This window comes from Aethalodelphis obliquidens, unplaced genomic scaffold (assembly GCF_003676395.1).
Source record: "Aethalodelphis obliquidens isolate GAN/ISIS:26980383/991018 unplaced genomic scaffold, ASM367639v1 scaffold48, whole genome shotgun sequence".
NCBI classification, from domain to species: domain Eukaryota; kingdom Metazoa; phylum Chordata; class Mammalia; order Artiodactyla; family Delphinidae; genus Aethalodelphis; species Aethalodelphis obliquidens.
Window position 1 is genome coordinate 4,688,204 of NW_020837992.1, and position 19,563 is coordinate 4,707,766.

At 51.6% G+C, this 19,563-nt stretch overlaps 1 protein-coding gene across 4 annotated transcripts in view; it reads right to left on the reverse strand.

The window, feature by feature from the left end:
- The window catches only part of PLXNA2 (plexin A2), a 221,583-nt gene that overhangs the window by 29,809 nt on the left and 172,211 nt on the right, over window positions 1-19,563 (reverse strand). For 3 of the 4 annotated variants that reach the window (XM_027082880.1, XM_027082878.1, XM_027082879.1), the window contains 6 exons: window positions 13,636-13,787; window positions 7,329-7,446; window positions 5,371-5,507; window positions 4,295-4,462; window positions 4,055-4,148; window positions 101-340 (listed from right to left, as the gene is read on the reverse strand). In XM_027082880.1, coding sequence (XP_026938681.1) covers window positions 101-340; window positions 4,055-4,148; window positions 4,295-4,462; window positions 5,371-5,507; window positions 7,329-7,446; window positions 13,636-13,787 — 909 coding nt within the window. Of the gene's footprint in view, window positions 1-100; window positions 341-4,054; window positions 4,149-4,294; window positions 4,463-5,370; window positions 5,508-7,328; window positions 7,447-13,631; window positions 13,788-19,563 lie in introns of those variants that run through there. The other variant, XM_027082881.1, reaches the window with a different exon arrangement.

A 19,563-nucleotide genomic window follows, 5' to 3' on the forward strand; every position in this document is an offset into this window, starting at 1 on the left:
GACAGCCATGTGAGCCCGTGTGCATCGAAGGGAGGCCAGGCCAGGAGAGGGGTGCTCTGGCCACCCCTGCGTGTGGCAGGCAGCCATCCCACCCTCCTACCTTCAGAATGATGGGGGATCCCGGCTTTTGATCCAAGACCCCAGTGGGGCTGAGCAGTTCAAAGGTCGGGTTGGGGTAGTAGATGAACTTGGTGTCGTTGTAAATCAGCAAGGACTGGACATTGTTAAAGACGAATCCAAACTCGTCCGGCCGTTCCACGGTGTCCAGGCCGGGCCGGTGGTCTGTGGTCAGGGAGGGTGCCAGGCAGGTCAGGGTGGTGGTGTTCACAACCTTGCACACCTAAAGGGCCCAAGAGCACGGCGTTCAAACACCCAGCAGGTGATGGTGGGGGTCATACTGCCGCCTTCCCACCCTTTGCTTGTTTTGGCCAGTCTCCAGTGGGCTACTTGCTTGAGGAAAAGGGCTGTGAAGTTGTTTTTTTTCTTTTTTGGCAGGGAGGGGCGTGTTTTAACTTCATTTATTCATTCACCAACACTGAGTGAGCACCTACTTTGTGCCAGGAATGGTGCCAGTAGTTGGGCCATCCGTGAAACAGTCTCAGTCTATCGGGGAGACAAATGATTTGACAAGCATTACAGTGCAGTCCTGGCAGAGGGCCTGGAGCACAGGAGGGGCACCAGCACTGTTAAATGCATGGATGGAGGTGAGAAACGTCCGGGTTGGGGAAGTACCAGGCACTCTGTGGGTGTCCGTGTGTGTGCATGAGCCTGTGTTTGTGCGCGAGCGTGCATGGCCTGAGGCAGGGTGAGGGTGGCTCATGGGAGCTTTCCTTTGGAAGAGGTGAATGAAATTTAACCTGAAGAATGTGTAGGACTTACCCAGACAGGGGGGATGGTAAGGGATCAAGTCCCTGGCAGAGAGAACAGCAGCAAAGGTCTGGGGATGAGGGAGCATGGATGTTTGTGGAAAAAGTAGGACAGAAGCAGTCTCCCGCACGCGCGCGCGCGCGTTTGTGTGTGTGTGTGTGTGTGTGTGTGTGTGTGTGTGAGATGGAAGGAAGGAAGTTGTGTGAGATGAGCACATAGTAGGTGTTCAGTTAATGTTTATTGAAAACACTGATGGATGAAAAGGATCCTTCACCTCCTTAAATGTTTTAGTCAGGATCTCTCTCTTCTCCAACCGAGTGCCCCCTAACTCTCCATGGGGGTATAACCTTGGTATTGACACTGAGTTCATAATGTCCTTTCTTCCTTGGTGGACCCTCATCTCCCAAATAACATCCTAGCTGAGGTGGCCCCGTGTGGCATGTGTTGTGCCATTCTCTCCTCTGGTGGTTTAGTTTGAGGGCTTCCCAAGGCAGCAGTCAGATTGAAGAAAGCGCTCTAGGACCCACGTGTGATCTGGGAAGAAAACCTGGACCCCTCCCCACCTCCTCCTGTCTCGCGCTGCGTGGCTCAGTTTTGGCTCTGGGAGTCACAGTGTCCCAGCAACAGCCAAGGGCATCTGTGAGAACCCTGCTCAAGTACACACTGTCCTGGCAGGTCCACACATGTTGCGTGTCTGGCCAACACACACATACCCAGGCTTCATGTTCGGAAAACAAGACCATGTGTGAAATTGCAAAAAAAGCTGATGCTTGCATAGAAATTATGTCAGAGCTCCAAGTCTTAACCCTCCCTTTCCAGAGGGAGTTGAAGAGTTTAAACCAACAGCTCGCCGAGGGCTTCGTGCCATGTCGGAGGTTAGTACGCATCCCCGCCCTTTTCAGCTCACCCTTCAGCAGCCCCTTGTGAACCTAATGTCCCTTTCCCGTTCCAGCTGGGGACACCCTGGCATGAGGAAAATGGTGGTGCGGTCAAACAAGAGTTGAGCTGGGAGTCCCCTCCCTGGGCTCCACGGGGCAGACCTCCCAGCCCAAGGACCGCTTCCCTGCCCCGCCCCTCATCTTCCTCCCTGCTCACTCCAGTGTCCCTGGATGGGACTCCTCTGTGAATGAGCAAATCACCCCCAGACAAACGGCCTCCATTTGCTCTCTGCCCAGCGCTGCATCGGCACTTTGCCAAACATTCCTTTGGGTTTTGCGGCCTTCGCTTTGGCCCTTCTCACGGGCTGCTTCCAAACCCAAAGGCAGGGGGTAGCCCCTGGGGACTGAGGATGACGTGGAGCCCAGGTAGGGCCTCAGGGGCAACATGGTTCTTTCTCACCACTCCTGAAAGAGAGGGCATCGGGCGGAGTTTACGGGCTTCCCATGCTGGGGCCCGGCTTGGTGGAAACCTGCACACCCAGGCCTTTCCTCCAGGCTGCCTGCCAGCCTGCAGACTCCAAGCAGGTCCCTGTTGGAGTTCAGGGCCCCGAATGCTCGAGAGGCAGGAGCTGTCTCTTAACTCCTTGAAGCACTGAGGTCCTGGTGGGTGGGCTGGGAGAACTGCTGGGGAGATTCCTGCCTGGGGCTGCCAACGTGTCCTGGCGGGCGCACAGGACGCCCAGGACCCAAGCCTTCTCAGGGCTGCCAGGTGTGGGGAGGCCTGCCCAGCCCAGTCTTCTCTTCCAATAGCTTCCCGGGGACCAATGCTGCAGCCTTTGGAGGTTAATCTTGTCAGTCATGCACTCATCCTCCAAAATTCCCTCTGTACTAGATTAACCACGTCTTTTCTTTTCTGTGTTCTGAGGCTTTAACCTCTGGGGCCTTGCTGGTCCTGGAGGGGCTGCCCCTCCCCAGGCTGGCCAACTCCTAGAGACAGCAAACAGATGGAGGTGTCCTGGGGACACTGAGCCTCGGTCTGGAAGTGGGGCGGGGGCACCCCTCTTTCACTCATGGATCACGCTCTACGTTGGGATCTGGAGTTGTGTGCTCTTCTAGCCCAAAGAGCTGTGAGCACAGTGGGTCACTGGAGGTGTGATACAGGTGTCTCCACGTCTCCGGCATGATGAAATGTCAAGCCTGCCATCATCTCACGTGGTCTAGTTAGAAGAGTCAGGTGTTTGGGATCTAGCTTGGTCCTGCCACCAGCCACCTTCATGACTGGGGGCAAGTCATTACTGCTTTCTGGCCTTAGTTTTCTAAGCTATACAGTGAGAAGTTTGGACTAGATCATCCCTGAGACCTTTCCAGATCTAGCCTTCTGGCAGCCTGTCCCTTTCTGTATTTCTCTGTTGCCTAGGGAAGCCTCAAGCATGCTGGGAATGTGTCAGGGATAAGAGGGTAGATCCAACACCATCTCGCCCATCTCCGTCTCCATCTCAGCCTCGTCAATGCCCAGAAGGTCAAAGCAGTAATTCATATGAAAAATAATGGCCGTAATAGCACCTCCTGGACTATAATTATGAATACAATAACATTTCAGAAAATATTGCCTGAAAAGAGAAGGATGGAGCCAGTAGAACGAACTAAAAAATTTATCACAACATAGCAGATATTCTGCTCTTACGATAGAGAACTTTTTTAACATCACAAAAATCCACAGTGGAAAAAAATTAAATTACATGGGTCTGCACAGAGGAATAAAGTGAAATGTTCAGCTTGATCATCTTAGCAACGAGGATGGAAATATCTGCATGCAGTGACTAACGTTTATCAGGTGCCAGCCTCGTTGCAGTTTACAGATCTGCGAGGCAAGTCTTATCATCAGCATTTCTAGCCAGGGAAGGGAGGATCAGAGACGTTAAACGACTTGATCATGGTTGTAGAGCTAATAGATGGTGGTGTTTTGTTTCCAATTCACAGATGTCTGAATCTGGATCCAGAATTTCTTCTCCCTCTCACCCTACCTCTTATCGGACCTCAAAGTGAACATGGCAGAAAACAGGAGCCCTTTTGCACCATATCTTAAGCTCAGAAGCCAGTATGTTTATACACTCATGACATCACCTTCTGACAAGAAATGATTATACTGTAATTATAAAAATCATTGTGAGGCCCAGGTGTTTGGGGCCATGATTCTGGACTCTTCTCTGGCGGTCGAATGTCCCCGTGCCTAACACAGACCTTATCACACTGCAAAACACAGACACAGCCATGTTTCCTGCAGACTGAGGGGACTCGTGGTTACTCACATTGACAGATTCTTTGCCATTAAACTTGACTCGGATCCTTGGCTCCTGAATGACATCCAGGTTGAAGCCTGTGACGGTCAGGGGTGTGTGGCCGCTGGGAACAAGCAGAGTCTGGGTTAGGTGAAAAACCCTCTCCAACCGCTACCACTTGTCCCCCCAGGATCCTCACAGGAGCTGCAGTTTGGCAGAAGGGATCAGGTTGCACGGCAGCTGGGTGTATCCCCGCCCGCTCTGCCTCACCTGGCGATACTCCACTCGGGCTCGATGCGCTGCACCCGGGGGTCATCTATGTACTCGAACTGCAGGTTGTTGTCCACACGGGCTCGGTCGACACTCACAGAGACAGGGACGGGCCCCAGCCCATTGGATGACGGGGGCGAGACACACACGATCTCATTCATTGATCGCCTACAGGGAGACCGCAGGAGGGTTGTGAGCAAAGGCATGGGCAAGAGGTGCAGCCTCTGGCCTGAGAAGGGGTTTTCCCCGGTTGGGGGGTATGGCCCAGGAATGTTCTTCTGTCCTTTTATACTCTAGACTGGGGAACATCCCTCAGCAGTGTGTATCAGTGCTTCTCTTTACCTGAGATCCCACTCCAGATGGACTAGGGAGGGAGCCAACTGGAGAAGGGGATTAGAGAAGGTGGGGCAGGGGCAGGGCTCCTTGGGCTTTGGGGGAACTCCTCTTTTCTGGATTTTTCTAGACCATGACTATTTAGCCAGTGCTTAGTGTCTGGTCAGTCAGTTAATAAACTGAGCATCTGCTAGGCAGAGAAGCAAATATTCAGTCCTTGCCCTCAGGCAGTTTATGGTCCAGGGAGGAGATTTACTGGGCAAGTTGGGTTCTCATCCAGGGATCCTTTCAGAATTCTCTCTAGATTCTCCCAGGGCTTCATCAGAATATCTGACAAATAGTAGGTGTTCAATTTTTAGCGCATAAGAGATGCCCTGAGGATGAGTCTGTGCTTGCAGAGGACAGAGGCCATGCAATCTCCATGTTTCTCAAGTCACCATGGTGGGGACCTAATGAATGCTTGATCCTGGTGGTGACTGAGAGCTCCTGGGAACCTCCCTCATCAGCAGCTCTTATGGTCCTCACTTCTAAATATCTGTAGAAGTATTTAGCCCCTATGATACTCGCGATATAAATTGACTAGTGGTATATATTTCTTACAGTGACTGGAATGGTGTTTGGGCCCAGGACATGACACATAACATGGGGATGATGGGGCAGGCACATATGTGAACATGCACGGGAACATGTGTGCACAGGCCTCACGTGTACAGTCTCCTAGGGCTCCTTTGAGCCCATCTCACCCATAGAACTCGCAGGTCTGGTTGCCCAGGTAAACAGCCACGCTGCTCCCAGCCCCGAGGTAATGGCCCGTGATGGTCACCATGGTGCCTCCGGACTCTGGCCCTCGGATGGGGCTGAGTGACAACACGGAAGGGTTCTTTGGGAGGAAGCAGAGAAAGGATCACAGCTCAGGTTTTACCCAAAGAGAGAAACCAGGCTAGACTCAAAGACAGAAGGAGGGACTGTGTCCACGCTCAGAGTGAACCCTTTCTAATCCCAAACACTCTTTGCCTACCCTGGAGCTCAGACCCTTTCTAAGAAGAGGCTCCAGGCATATCCAGGGAAGGCAGAAGGGCCGTGTTTTGCAATTAATTAACTCCCCTGGGAGTCTTATGCTCATAACACTGTTGGGAAGGCAGAGATGACACTGACTAATCTATCAATTAGTTTGCAAATTGAGAACAATTTGAAAATGCTTCTCTATCTGGAGCGCATACTGATTTTTTTGGCACAAAATCGATAGGGCTGAATAAAGGATCCCTGCCTGGATTGGGCCACCAAGAGGATCCATTAATGGCCCACGCTTGTGTCCTTCCGTCCCTCCCTAAGCAAGAGAAGGGCACAACAGGTGCAGAGACCTGTCAGTAAATGTTAGATGCGTCTTCCCTGACCTTCACCAGGAGGATGGCCCATCGTTGGCTGGGATTTTCTAGTAAGCTCACTAAATCGTAAAATTAAGCCTGAAGCCTAAAAGAAATGTCATCTGGCCTAAAATGCATCAGAAAGAAATTGCTCCTGCCTAGCCGGCAGGGGAGTGGAGTGGAAAGTGCATTTAACTGAGCACCTACACAGGCATGAACTCTAGTCCGCATTAGCCACTCACTAGTGATGGGCCCTGAAGCAAGTTTCTGGATCACTCTGGGCTTTTGTTGCCTCCTCTGTCAAGACAGGAGAGTGGGCTACATGATCTGTAAAGCCCTCCCAGCTCTGACACTCTGCAGCTCTCTCCATCCAGTCTTTCTGGGTTTGCTTCTCACACGAGACCCTGTCTGTCCTGCACAGGAGATGGGGTAGGTGGGCTGCAGATATAGGCCATGGTATCCTCCCATCTGAGAGAAGACTGGTACAAGGAAAGGTGGAGATGCTGAGATAAGAAGGCAGAGACTGGAAAACCTAAAACAAGCAGTAAAGTGCTTTAGAGAGAAGAGAATTTTGTGGTCAAATAAATTTTCAATACTCTGAGCAAGGCTGGTTTGACCCCCTCCGCTGGTGTTAACACTTTTCAGTGAAGAACTTGATGTGGCAATGTTGCCTAGGTGTCAGAAAAGGGACTTTGGAGCCCCAGAAGCAGGTTGTTCAGCACGAGAAAATAAAGCCTTTGTGAGTCCACCATCTGTTGCTTGGGCGAGAAGAAGTGTTTCCAGGGCTGAGTGTGTGCATATGTGTGTGTAACCACACCAACACACAGAGCAGCTCACTCGTACATCCCACTCCCATGGTCCTGCACACAGACATGCGTTCCTGCAGGATTCCAAATGGCTCCTCTAAACTCCCACTTACAATATCCTTGGCAGAAAACAAAGCGTGTGGATAAATATAGACCTTTATAATTAGGTCCCTCAGATGATCTGTCCTCATTAGGCTGGAATTAGACAGAGATATCACATTGGTGGGACAAAGGGCAGCCCCTCCCTACCCGGTGTCTAGGATCCACTTTCTAAGAAAGGCCTGATTTTGCTTATTTAGAACTCTGACCTGTGGCTCTCTGGGACGCCAAAGTCTCCAAAGTGTTGTTGGTCATGCACTTGACCCACCCAGGAAAGACAGGCTTTCCCTTTTCTGGTCTCCTGCTCCATCTGCAAGAAGCCTGGAGGTGCCAGCTCGGGAGAGGGGTGGGTGGGACTTTCCTGGGAGAAGCCTGGAGCAGAAATATGCCCTTGCTAGAAGCCTGTAGCTCAGCACTAGACCCAATACTCACCACAAACGTGTACTGTTGATGGGATTTGGTCATGAACTCTGGCTTACACTCGCCAATGCACAGGCGCACGGGCCCAGAGGTGGTCCCCACAAGGGCATGGCCCATCTCACAAACGATCCTGAGGAGAGAGCAAACCTTTCCATGAGAGACCTGGGGAGAGCTGCATCCCTGCCCCAGCTTGCTCACCCCGTCATAGTCACAGTGAATGACTCATCACAGTCTTACAATAGTGCTGGACCAAGACTCAGTTTGCTCAACCATGTGGCTGTGTGACCTTGGGTAAAGTACTTTCCCGCTCTGGGCTTTAGTCTCTCATTGGTACAGTGAGAGGTTGGATGAGCTCAACGCTAAAGCCCTCGAAACGCTATGCTGCCTATTTCTATGAGCAAGCCTGTAGTCCCCGGTGCCTAGTGCAGGGCTTGGCATTGGGTACCAACCCAATATTTGTGGAATAAACCTAATGTTCAACAGAGAGATCTAGGGGCAGTAATTTAGTGCTCTTTTTCGTGTGACAAGCCAACGCTGCAACACTCCCGAGAAGAGGGAGTGAGGACTGATTTGCCAAGCTGATTCAATTGTGGTTTGTTTCCTGCAGTGAGGGAACAGATAATCTGGTGAGATAGTGAGTTCCCCAAACCGGAGCTCCCAGCTGAATGGGAGGAGTGGCATCCAGTGGCAGCAGGCGAGGGGGTGGGAGGTGGATGAGTTCATTAGGACAGCAATCGACACTGGACTCCCACTTAATCAAGGGCTGAGCTCACAGAGCTGGTGGGCGAGGCGGTGAACCAGCCCTGGGGTTGGAAGTCATGTCTCACATCAACAGGAGAACTGGAGAATGGTGGCGGCGGGGTGGGGGGTGGGGGGGGGGGGGGGCGGGGGGGCGGGAGGAGGGGGGGGGAGGGACTCTCTCTCGTGATGTGCAGCTTGATACCCCCAGTGAGGGCTTCCCTGGTACCTGAGATAAGTTACAACAAGCACATTTACAGACGGGTTGCCTTAGCCACAGCAGACTCTAGAAAGAGTGGGCAGTGGAGGATATGGGAGGGACTGAAGAAATCAGATTCTTGGGGGATCTCTTGCCTGGAATTTTAAGGCATGGGATGGGTGGGAAAGGGCTCCACCAGGCTCAGCAAAAGGGAACCCAGGGGACAGATGGAAGGCTTTTCTTTCCTTCCCAATGCCATTTAAGTGTTCAGTCTGAGCAGTCTGGTGCCCTTGGTAGGTTGGTTTAGTGGGGAGTCAGAAAAACAGACCCCTCTCCACCAATCCCCAGCATTATCCAGGCACGGTGGGGAAGATCCGTGTTTAACGGAGGACGCTTATCTCAACAACTTCTCTAGGAAGTTGTTCTCTAGGTAACTAAACAGAGATTTCATTTTGATGTAATAAAACTTGCATTAAACAAATACATGGCGTGCTCACACACACGGCATGCCACCGATCTCCAGCTCCTTCCTAACAGTTAATCCCAAATAAGTACTTTCACTCCCGGTGAATATTTACTTTACATACAATGACTGTCTTATTACGTTTAGCATATTAGGTTCGACAAGAAAGTACTGAGTGCAGGTCAAAGGACGTTCTCCTTTCCCTTTCTCTGTGAATAAATTAATTATGAACCCACAGTAAAGATGATAGTGATGATCAATTAGTATTTTACATGTAAGCGTCTCCTTAAACCTCATTAGCGGAGCATTTGAGAAGCTTAATTTAAGGTACTACGTGGGGTTATTTCCATGCTGCTACCTGCTTGGAGTAACAACTCTCCCATCCTGCTTCCTGGGCCCCAGCACCTGTTCCCGTTTGGGGTCCCTGTCATGCTGTCACATTGCTCCGGGCTCTCAAGGAGCAACAGAGGATTATCGACTCTCTACTGGGGGGATGGGGTGTGAAGAAGAGGAGGCAGCAGATAAGTCTCTTTCTCTCTCTTCTAATCAGTGCTTTCTTGTCCCTCACTCACCCCCCTTGGCCACTGTGCTGGAGCCACCCTCGAGAAGAAAAGCAGAAGCAAATCATGGCAGGCTTGAAGTCATGGAAAGAGGAAACATAAGAACACGTGAAGGTCATAGGCATATTTGCTCCTCCTGGGGCCTGTCTAGGAGAAGAGAAGGCTAGAATGGCCTGTTCAGCTGTCTGGGGCGTCTTGGCACACTATCTTTTCTAGAACATTTTCTTGTTCAGGGTTTGTGGCCCAAAAGATGAGCTTTGCACATCAAGCACGTGGGAGAAGAGGGTGGATGGGAGATGGCACTGCCCAAGTGTCCAAGGCTGAATGCCTGTAGTTGGCTCTCAGTGTCCCTCTTGGAAGGGTATGATGCAGGGGCCGAGGCTGCAGGTAGGGCCTAGAGCTGGACCATGGGTTCCCTTCCTTGGCACTGCAGCTGACTCCTTTCCCTGCTGGTGGAATGAGGTTCTACTTCATCCAGTGAGTGGGAGAGGAGAAGCAGTCAGCGGTGGACTGTAGAAGGTCTGGGTTGCTAAGCCTAAGAGCTGGGTGAGAGTCCTGAGGACTCAGACCATGTTGTGGAAGAACTCTAATGACCTCTAACTCTTCTTCCTTTTTATTCCTGGGACCCAGTGCTCGCAGCGAAGGATGGAGAGGCCTCCTTGAGTGTGTTTGTTATTGGCATTTGTTCTCTGAGCTCAAGGAGATAGAGGGTTAAAGGAAGAAGCAAGGGCAGCTATAGGGAGTGGAGAGGGTTATACTGAGGAATGAGGGTCAGGCCAAAGCAGATTCTGTACCTCAACAATAAACAAGAGCTACAATTTGTCGAGCTGTGTGTGGCAGGCACTGGCCCAGATAGGATCTCGTGTCATCCTCAGGCATCCTACAGGGTGGGTCTTCTCCATTTTTATAGACAAGGAAGCCAAGGCTCAGAGGTGCTAAGTGACTCATCTGTGGCCATAGTGCTGGGAAGTGGCAGAGCCACAATTCAAATCCAGGTCAGTCTGGCTGCAAAGCTCATGCCTTTGACCGTTCCACTCTACTGCCCCTAGAATCAGTGGAATCTTCTGTGTCTCTCGTGGAAGGGACAGGATGGACATGGTGGCTGTGCTGGGGTGGAGGTGACGTGGCTGTGGGGGGCTGGGGCGGGAGGAGGGGGAGGTGGGGTAGACCTGGCTGGGTTCCTAAGGCTCTGATGAACCTGCGCTCCCTCCCTCCCTGGTTGGAGATGACCACAGGCAGCGGTGTGGCCACCACTTCCTCCTTTAGGCTTTACAGGTCATCAAAGTTCCTGTGGTTTGACTTCTGGGGGCCTCCTGCCTCTTCTCGGTGTCCCTGGTAGCTTTAGGCTCCCTGTGTATTATCAGGAGACAACAGCTGGGGATGTCTAAAGTTTCTCCTTGTAAAATGAGAAGTTAGACTAAATAACTCTCTACTAGTTATTTAGCTTCAACATTGGGAGGCTTGACTCCTGATGGACAGGCACCTCTGGATTCACATTAGTCCCACCGATAAGCTTTCTAATGGCGGGAGTTGCAGATTCCATATTGCTTCTGACATCCTAGGGCCACAGAAGTGATTGTAGAGGTCCATTTCTACATACCCATTTCCAGATGAGACATTTGAGGATCAGGGAGCGAAGAGACTTGCCCAAAATCACATAGCTCATCAATAGCTGAGCTCCTGGCACCCAGCCCGGTGCCCTCGCCTCACACTGCACCACCTCCCATAGATTGGCAAAGATGGTGCCTTTCTCCCCGTGAGTGAGCATCCTTGGGGTGGGAGCACAAGCATGTAGCATCCGTCAGGACATGGCTGACTTCGTAGGTGCAGCAGATGAGAAGGAGGGGGTCTGAGGACCCAAGCTGAGTCCATCTCATACAGAGCCCCTGTCCCAGGCAGGGCTGAGCTGCAGCCTCAACCTGCATCTCATCACCCAGGAAACGTCCTGTGATGGAATCATGCGGCCCTCCATAGACCTGTGGGGCACTGATTGCAAGAGACTAAGCGGGGCCCTTTAACCAACATTAACCTAATTGCTGAGTGATAGATGGCACGGCACAAGCATACGGTGAGCCATCACTGTGCCCGCTAATCCTGCCCGTGCCCGGGACTCTGCACTGGGTCCATTTAGCCAAATTCATGTCTCACGGATATCTATAATGATTGTGCCTGTTGCTCACTGCCCAGGATGGAGGCTTTAATGATGTTAACAAGCTCTCAGTAATGAGCCTGACACGCCTGGAAACCAGGGCTGCGTGCAGGCAAGGTGAGGAATGTGCCTGCTGCCTCCTGCCTGCCCTGCGCCTGAGGAGATGATGGGGCTGGTTTTCTAGGGTGATCACTGGCCCTGGTAGGGACCCCTGGCAACCATTCACCTCCCCAGGCTCCTTTTGTATCCTCACTTCCAGTTTTTCTTGGAACTTTCTTCCCTAGGGCCCTGGGTGAGTGTGATGCATTTGATTTCAAAGATATTGAATAGAACAATATTTCCTTACGTTCCTACAGCACGTTACGGTCTTCACGTTTTCATCTCACTGAATTCTCTCCCAAAACCCATGCAGTAGGAATCATGATTTCCATTGGGCCAATGAAGATTAGAGAGACCAAACAGTTTGCTAAGGTCTCAGGGCTGGCAGGTAGAGGAGGCAGGATTTAGAAGACCCTTGGATCCCAATTCTCATGCGATTTCCATGTCCAGCTGCCCAAGAATTTATACTGCTCTATTCAAAGCCTTACCCTTCAGTACCCTGTGAACCCTTCCCTTTGGAGTCCTGTGGCATCTCACCAAGTTGGAGACTTGACCTGTGTCCAGTGGCCCAAGGCAGCTCCTTGAGGCCAAGGTGGGTCTGGGGTCAGTGTGACTGAGAGTCTAGCTGGGTGTGGCAGGGTGCTGGGCTCTGTAAAGCCATCTGATCTTGACGAGCCCAACAGCTCTCCCCTTCTCTTCTGGCTCAGAAGCGCTACTTATATCATTTCCCCCTTTCCTCTTCCTCATGTCTTTCCTGTAGACCCAGCCAGTCTTCCCTCCATGATTCACTCCTTGAAGGGACAAGGCTGTCAGTGAAGGGTCAGTTCTGCAGGATCTGAATGTCTGCAGGGTCAGGCAGCTCCTTCTTCTCCCCTGCTGGATGTGCCCTAAGTCGGGGAACTCACCCCTCTGACTCTGACCCTGCCCTGGCCACACTGGAATCATGGCCCCTGACCCAGAAGGCCACAGGCTGACGCATAATGGAATTTGCAGGCCACTCGTACCCAGAAGTCCTGCCCCATGGCTGTTAGGGAACGGAAAGAGGCCTGAACCAAAAGTTAGGAGACTTGAGTTCCAACTCTGCCATGGTCACTTATGCACTGAGTGAGTGGGGCAAGTCATTTCACTTCCCAAGTCTTTTACTCTCTCCTACTTTGTAAAACCGTGATAGCAATGTTTACCTCTCAGAGTCCTTACCAATTAAAAGCAAGAGAATGGATGAGAAAGAGTAAGTGCTGATGAAAGATGAAGTGTCATTTTTACGGTCGCCAGTGCCACTTTTCTGGTTGTTACTAAAGGCTGGCTCTGGGGAGGCTGCGAGGGGTGGAGCTAAAGGAGAGGAGCCCTGTTCACGGGCACGCTCCCAGTACCCCCTGCAGAGCTGTGTGCCCAGTGGAACCAGGGTGACTTGACCCAACTTTACATGATAAATCATGCAGAAGGATCTGGCTACTCTCCTCCCTTTCTCCATAGGAGGGGAAGCATCACTCCTTCTACCCTCCCACCCCCAGCACCCCCCTAGCTTCATGCCCACCTCCTGCCCACCAACTTCACAGCAGCCGCCACTGCCAGATGAACACCCCAAATTGGAACATATGTCACTTCTGGAGCCCCGTTCGCCTGTCCACCGCTACATGCCTATTTTCTAATTTCCAGCTGACATTTCCCTTAGTGAAATAAATGAATTTGCTCTGGCGGAGGCCCTGCTCAGATTAAGCTGCTGTCAGAGCCCCTTGAGCCAAACAAATTGTTGCCTGCAGCCCACCGAGCGGGATGCATTCCAATGGGGGCTATGGGGGGAGGGGCGGGGGGAAGCAAGGAGGAGCAGAATGGACTGGCTGGGAAAGTGGCTCAGTTAGCCAGTGGGCAGGAGAAGACCAACTGCATGAGAGCATTGCACCGGGAGCCCTGATGCTAGAGGAGCCAGGGAATTGGGAATCAAAATGAATAGGGTATTCTAAGAGTGGAGGTGGGCTACGAGAGGGCCCTGGGAAGGCTTCAGGGAGTGGGGTCCATGGGAGGAGGGACATAGGAGATGGAGGGAGAGGGGAGAGTTCCCCCCACAAGCTCCGGGGTGGGGAAGAGGGTGGGCCAGAGCGGACTGGACTCACTGCTCAGCGATGATATAATCCCCCGGCAGGGGCGTGCAGGGCACCCCAGCCACCTGCACGTGGTGGGCGATCTCGGAGAAGTCCAGGCCCAGGTTCACGCCATGGATAGTCACTCGGGTCCCTCCTTCAGGGGGTCCGGACACCGTCAAAATCTGCGGGAGGGAAATGGGATGAGCAAAGCTGGTCGGTCACAGGAGTAGGGGCAGTGGCACCCATTTCCCTCCCCACGGGAAGGCTTTGGGACACCTGGAATCTGGGGGAACTGGGTGTGTTTTCTCTGCTTTTCAACTTATCTAGGATCCCGACATTGTCATGATGTAGCTATTTCATCGCTTCTTAGGACATCCATCCAATGATTCATTCATTCATCCACTTATGAAAAAGAAATTATCAGAGAGTACTGGCTCAAGGCAGTACTTTTTTTTTTTTTTTTTGTGGTACGTGGGCCTCTCACTGTTGTGGCCCCTCCTGTTGCGGAGCACAGGCTCCAGACGCGCAGGCTCAGCGGCCATGGCTCACGGGCGCAGCTGCTCCACAGCATGTGGGATCTTCCCGGACCGGGGCACGAACCCGTGTCCCCTGCATCGGCAGGCAGACTCTCAACCACTGCGCCACCAGGGAAGCCCTCAAGGCAGTACTTTAATTCACTAGCCTGATTGTGATCAAGTCACAGAATCTCTCTGAACCTCATTTCTTCTTAGTTGGTAGGAAGGATAATCATCTCTAACCAACCTCTCCCTGGAAGCTCCCGAATGGAGGGTGTCTGGGAGCATTCTGTAAACCTGAAAGGGCTTTGTCATTGTGGCCATGCTATGATTTGCCACTCCTGGGTGCTAGCCTCTGTAGAGTTTACAATGATGAATAGAACAGGAAATCTGCCCTCGAGGAACTTAGTGGTCAAGGAGGAGGAGATAAGGGAGCCATAAATAATGCTGATGCAGGGTACACAGTGATAAGGTGAAGGAAGAGCTGTGGGAGCTCAGAGGAGTTCCAGATTAGGGACTGCTGTGGGGGATGACCAAAGATGGAAAGTATATTTGACATTGTTCTGCAAAAAAAAAAAAATCCTGTGACACGTGCTAGTACCAAAGAGAAATAGCTTTCTGAGTTTCCAAATGTTGCTGGCTTCCCAGCAGCAAGGATCGTTTATTTATTCATTTCTTAATTCAGTCACCAAATGCCGACTGCCTGATTTTGTTTTGACCCAACAGGAACTGCAGAACCACGCAGCTCTAAGGTATACATTTCTGTCTGGGAATGGATCAGGCTCCAGGAAACATGCAGCTCTTCAGGATCCAACAGATCCCAGGGAATAAGCTCCTACTTCGAGGTCCACAGTTATCCAAAGCAGGAGGAAATTAGACATGAACCCAACTGAAGGCAGGAGCATGGAATTTCAGAACTGGAAGGAGATACGGGGTGTCTTATTCTAAGATCATCATACAACATGTATATAAGGTTTTAAAAAAGTCCAGGACTCTTTTCACTGCACCATTAGAAGGGCAAGAAGGGAGGGAGAGAGGCAAGGAGGGCTGCTCAAGGCCAAGAGTCCACCAGAATCTTCCAGATACGGCCTCTGGGCAGAGATTGGAGGTGAGTACAGGCGAAAATGCTATCGAAGGCTCTGAAGACTCTTCCCTGCTCCTGTCTCCAGCAAAGGGGCACTGCTCTCTTCCAGTAATGTAAGCACCATGAATGCGGCCGCCAACTTGGCCACGAATGCCCAGGTGATAGCAGACACAGAAGAGATGATGGAGGGGATGAGGTCCCGGGACAGGCCTCCTCCCTCACTGCCCACTGACTCCTGGGCTCTTGTGCATTGGCTGCACAGCCAGGTCAGACCTCCTGATCTCCCACCCTCTTCTGCAGACCTTACATGGTGCAGCCTCCTTCCCTCCTTCAGGCCCAGGCTGGGAACTATCTTATCCGGGGGCCCATTTCACCCAAGTCACCTTGTCTGTGGCTCTGACTCCCTTCTCTGGGAAGAAAATATCCCACCTTATGAATAAAAATAAACAAGATTCATGAGATGAATCAAGGGAGGGGACGGCGGTTCTCAGAGGCATCTTTGTGCACTGGGCTTTGGCGGGTCGGGGGAGGCAGGACAACTTGGAGAGAAAGGAGCTGGCATGAGGAACCGGTAGCCCCATAGCTTTTCTGTCCCTGAGGGTTCTAAAAACAACTGACACTAGATCTTGGCTGTTACACTCTCCCCTGGTGCCACTTCCTCAGGTCCCCAGGCCTCTTGGGCTCTGGGAGATGGATATTCGTAATGAGGAACAGGAAAGGGGTGGCCTCCATGCCCCTGCGGGAGAGATTCAGGAGGAAGGAAGTAGCTTTGAGCAAATCTAAGCACCTGGTTCTCCTCTGATCACTTGGAATGAACATCACTGGTCCCGCTCCCCTCCTCCAGCCACCTGGATGCCAGGAACCCACCTACTGAAAACCCTGACAGAACTGTGGTGATCAGCTTGCTCTCTTTCTTCCACTTTTATTTTATTTATTTTTATTTTTATTTTTTGCAGTACGCGGGCCTCTCACTGTTGTGGCCTCTCCGATTGCGGAGCACAGGCTCCGGACACGCAGGCTCAGCGGCCATGGCTCACGGGCCCAACTGCTCCGCGGCATGTGGGATCTTCCCGGACCGGGGCACGAACCCGTGTCCCCTGCATCGGCAGGCGGACTCTCAACCACTGCGCCACCAGGGAAGCCCCTCCACTTTTATTTTTAAAAATACATTCTCTTGCTCACTGCGGTTAATCACAAGCTTTAAGAAAAACTGAAATGAGATCTTTCTGGAAAGTCTAAAAATATTTCCGTCTTGCAGGTAGCATGCGGGGATTGTACTGGGGATATTCAGTGGAGTTGGCAGGCCCACGGGGCAGCCTCCTCCTGCTGGGAAGTCTCTGCACTGTCCCCTCTGACATTCGAGGGTCTGTGGCAGAGACACAGTCATGGCACTTGGGGGGCTGCAGGGTTCATTTGTTAGCACAGAGCTGCCCAGAAACATAAACCAGCTTATACTGTTTAGAGAAGGAAGACTTACAAAAATATTAATATATGCAAGCATTATAATCTTGGCATGAAGACACATGTCAAAGAGAAGGGTCCAGCTAACAGCTGGGAGAATTAGCATCCTCATGGATCACTGGAAAGTGCCTGGGTAATACTGGGTCCACGTGGATCTTCCCCATACAGCACACACACTGTGCTGTGCCACGAGCACCTGGGGAGGTGGTGAAGGAGTTTGGGGGTCAAAGCACTCAGCAGCCCCCATGCCCCGGGGCTTACATGGGATGTAGTTTCCTCTTTCTTGCTTAAGACAAAACTGATGTATAAAAGTCTGGATTTCCAAAACATAGATGAGGTGGTGAGCACTTGATTTGCAAGAGGATTCCCAAGGTCTCCATTACTGATGCCTTCTAAACCTATATCGCTGGCTCAGACCTCTCTCTTGAGCTCCATAGCCATATATCTAATTGCTACTGGACATCTCGACTTCCACACGTATGTCCCTCAGGCACCTCAAATTTCACCATGTCTGGAAACGAACTCTTAATTTTCCCTCCTTCCACCCCCAACCTGATTATCCTCCCAGATCCTTTCTCAAGGTTAATGGAACCACCGTGCACCCAGCCAGGAATCTTGCAAGCATCTTTGACTGCTTCCTTTCCCTCTCCTACCATGTATAATAAATATAGGGACCATTGGTTCTTACTCCCAGGTGTCTTATTTTTTTTTTTTAAGATTTAATTAATTAATTATTTTTTTGGTTGCATTGGGTCTTTGTTGCTGTGTGTGGGCTTTCTCTAGTTGTGGTGAACAGGGGCTACTCTTCGTTGCGGTGCTCAGGCTTTTCATTGTGGTGGCTTCTCTTGTTGTGGAGCATGGGCTCTAGGTGCGTGGGCTTCAGTAGTTGTGGCACACGGGCTCAGTAGTTGTGGCACACGGGCTCAGTAGTTGTGGCATGCGGGCTTAGTAGTTGTGGCTCGTGGGCTCTAGAGCGCAGGCTCAGTAGGTGAAGCGCATGGGCTTAGTTGCTCCACAGCATATGGGATTGAACCCGTGTCCCCGGCATTGGCAGGTGGATTCTTATCCACTGTGCCACGAGGGAAGTCTCCCAGGTGTCTTTTGAATCTGTGCCCCACTCTGGTTCCAGCGTAGGTGATAAGCAGGGCTGCATCACCTCTCACCCACACTAACTGCAAGGGCCTTTGTCTTCCTCCATGAGATCTGACTTCTTCACATGGCCAGGTGGGCTTCATCAACACATACCTGCTCTGATTACTAGTCACTTGCTCTAAAGGCCTTCAGTGGCTCTGACCACTGTCCCTAATTCCCGGCCTGGTCCTCCACATCCTGATGTTTGTTACTTCTTCAGCCACATCTGCCGTCTTATACTATATCCACCATGTGCTACCCAGATCCCAGCCGTTTCTATATACACAACACACTTTAAAGATCTGTGCCTTTGCCTGTGTCATTTGTTCTCCCCCAGCTTAAAAATCAGAGAGAGTCAAGGTGGAGGTCTGGGCTCAGCGTGCAAAGGAACGGAGGGAGGAGTCCTGTGTGACACGCCCCGGGCCACCTGAGGGCTTCCAGGTGACTGTGAGGATGAGCATCAGGGTCTACCAAAGCCCTGCCTGTGTGGTGGTAAAAGCCAAGGCACACTGCTTTCCTCATTTCTCCCCAAGAATGGAGGAGAGGCTCTAGAAGGGAGGCTTGAAGGAAAAGAATTTATCCTCCAGAGAGGGACTGAACAGGATTCTTCAGATACCGCTTCATACCAGGCAGGGCTCTACCCTGGAGACAGCCTCCAAGGCTCTCTCTTCAAAGCAGTGTTAGAGTGCAGGGCACCCAGCATGGCACCCAGAAAACTTGGTTTTCTTGGGGGCCACGTCTGTCCTCTCCACGTGGGTCTATAAGGAGGCAAGTCGGTGCAGTCCCATACTACTGCTTGCAGAACTCCCAGGAAGGCCTTTCAGCTCTGGAAGGAGTTGTGGGGCCATAGGGGAGGGAGAGCTAACCTCCCACAGAGATGGGGGTGAAAGGGCAGGCTGCAGTTACAGACGTTCCCCCACAGACAGAGGGGAAACCAAGATACGGCCAGGATGACAGCCAGATCCTCACGTCTCTGCTTCTAGTTTTAGATGGTCCTCGGGCTGCTGGCTGCTCTGTGGTGTGGAAGGGAGACCTTCTGATGCTTGGGCAGTGTCTGTAGCAGGAAGAGAGTAAGCTCTTGAGTGAGACAGACTTGAATTTGAATTCCAGCTCTGATACTTATGAGCTAGGTGACCTTCAGTCTCAGTGTCCTTATCAGAAAACAGATAACAATGCTTGCCTCACAGGGATGTTGAGAAGGTGAAAGAAGACATTTGGAAAGTCCCTAATATGATGGTGGTTTCGAAGTAGGAAGTAGGTCTTGATAATTGGCAGTTTCCTTCCTTGTGTTCCCCCTGCACCTGTTCCTTCCTAGATCACAAAAATATGTGATGGTTGTGTTGGAGGGAGCTTAGAGGTGATGGGGATCTTCCTACTTATCTGGAAGTAGGACACCTGGTCCAGGGAACTCATAACATAGATGGTGTATGGTGGGGTGACCCAGGGCAGAGAGAGTCACTCGTGGGTTGATTGGAGAAAACCTGAGCTTGGATGGGGAGTGGCCGTGATGCCCAGGGCAGGGTCTCAGCGTTGGTGGCTTCTGGGCTCCGCACAGAAGCATATTCTGAACCAGACATCACCCTTTCACCCAGAATAAATTTGGGAGGACACTGACTGTGTCTAAAATCATCTTCATTCCTCCCTCCCTCCCTCCCTTCTTGCCACTTCTTTGCCCCCAGCTATTAGCCATTCTGGGATAAGGCGCAGCATTTCCCAGTGAACTCAATGGATTCTTTCAGGAAAGTAATTCTGAATGAGACGGCCATG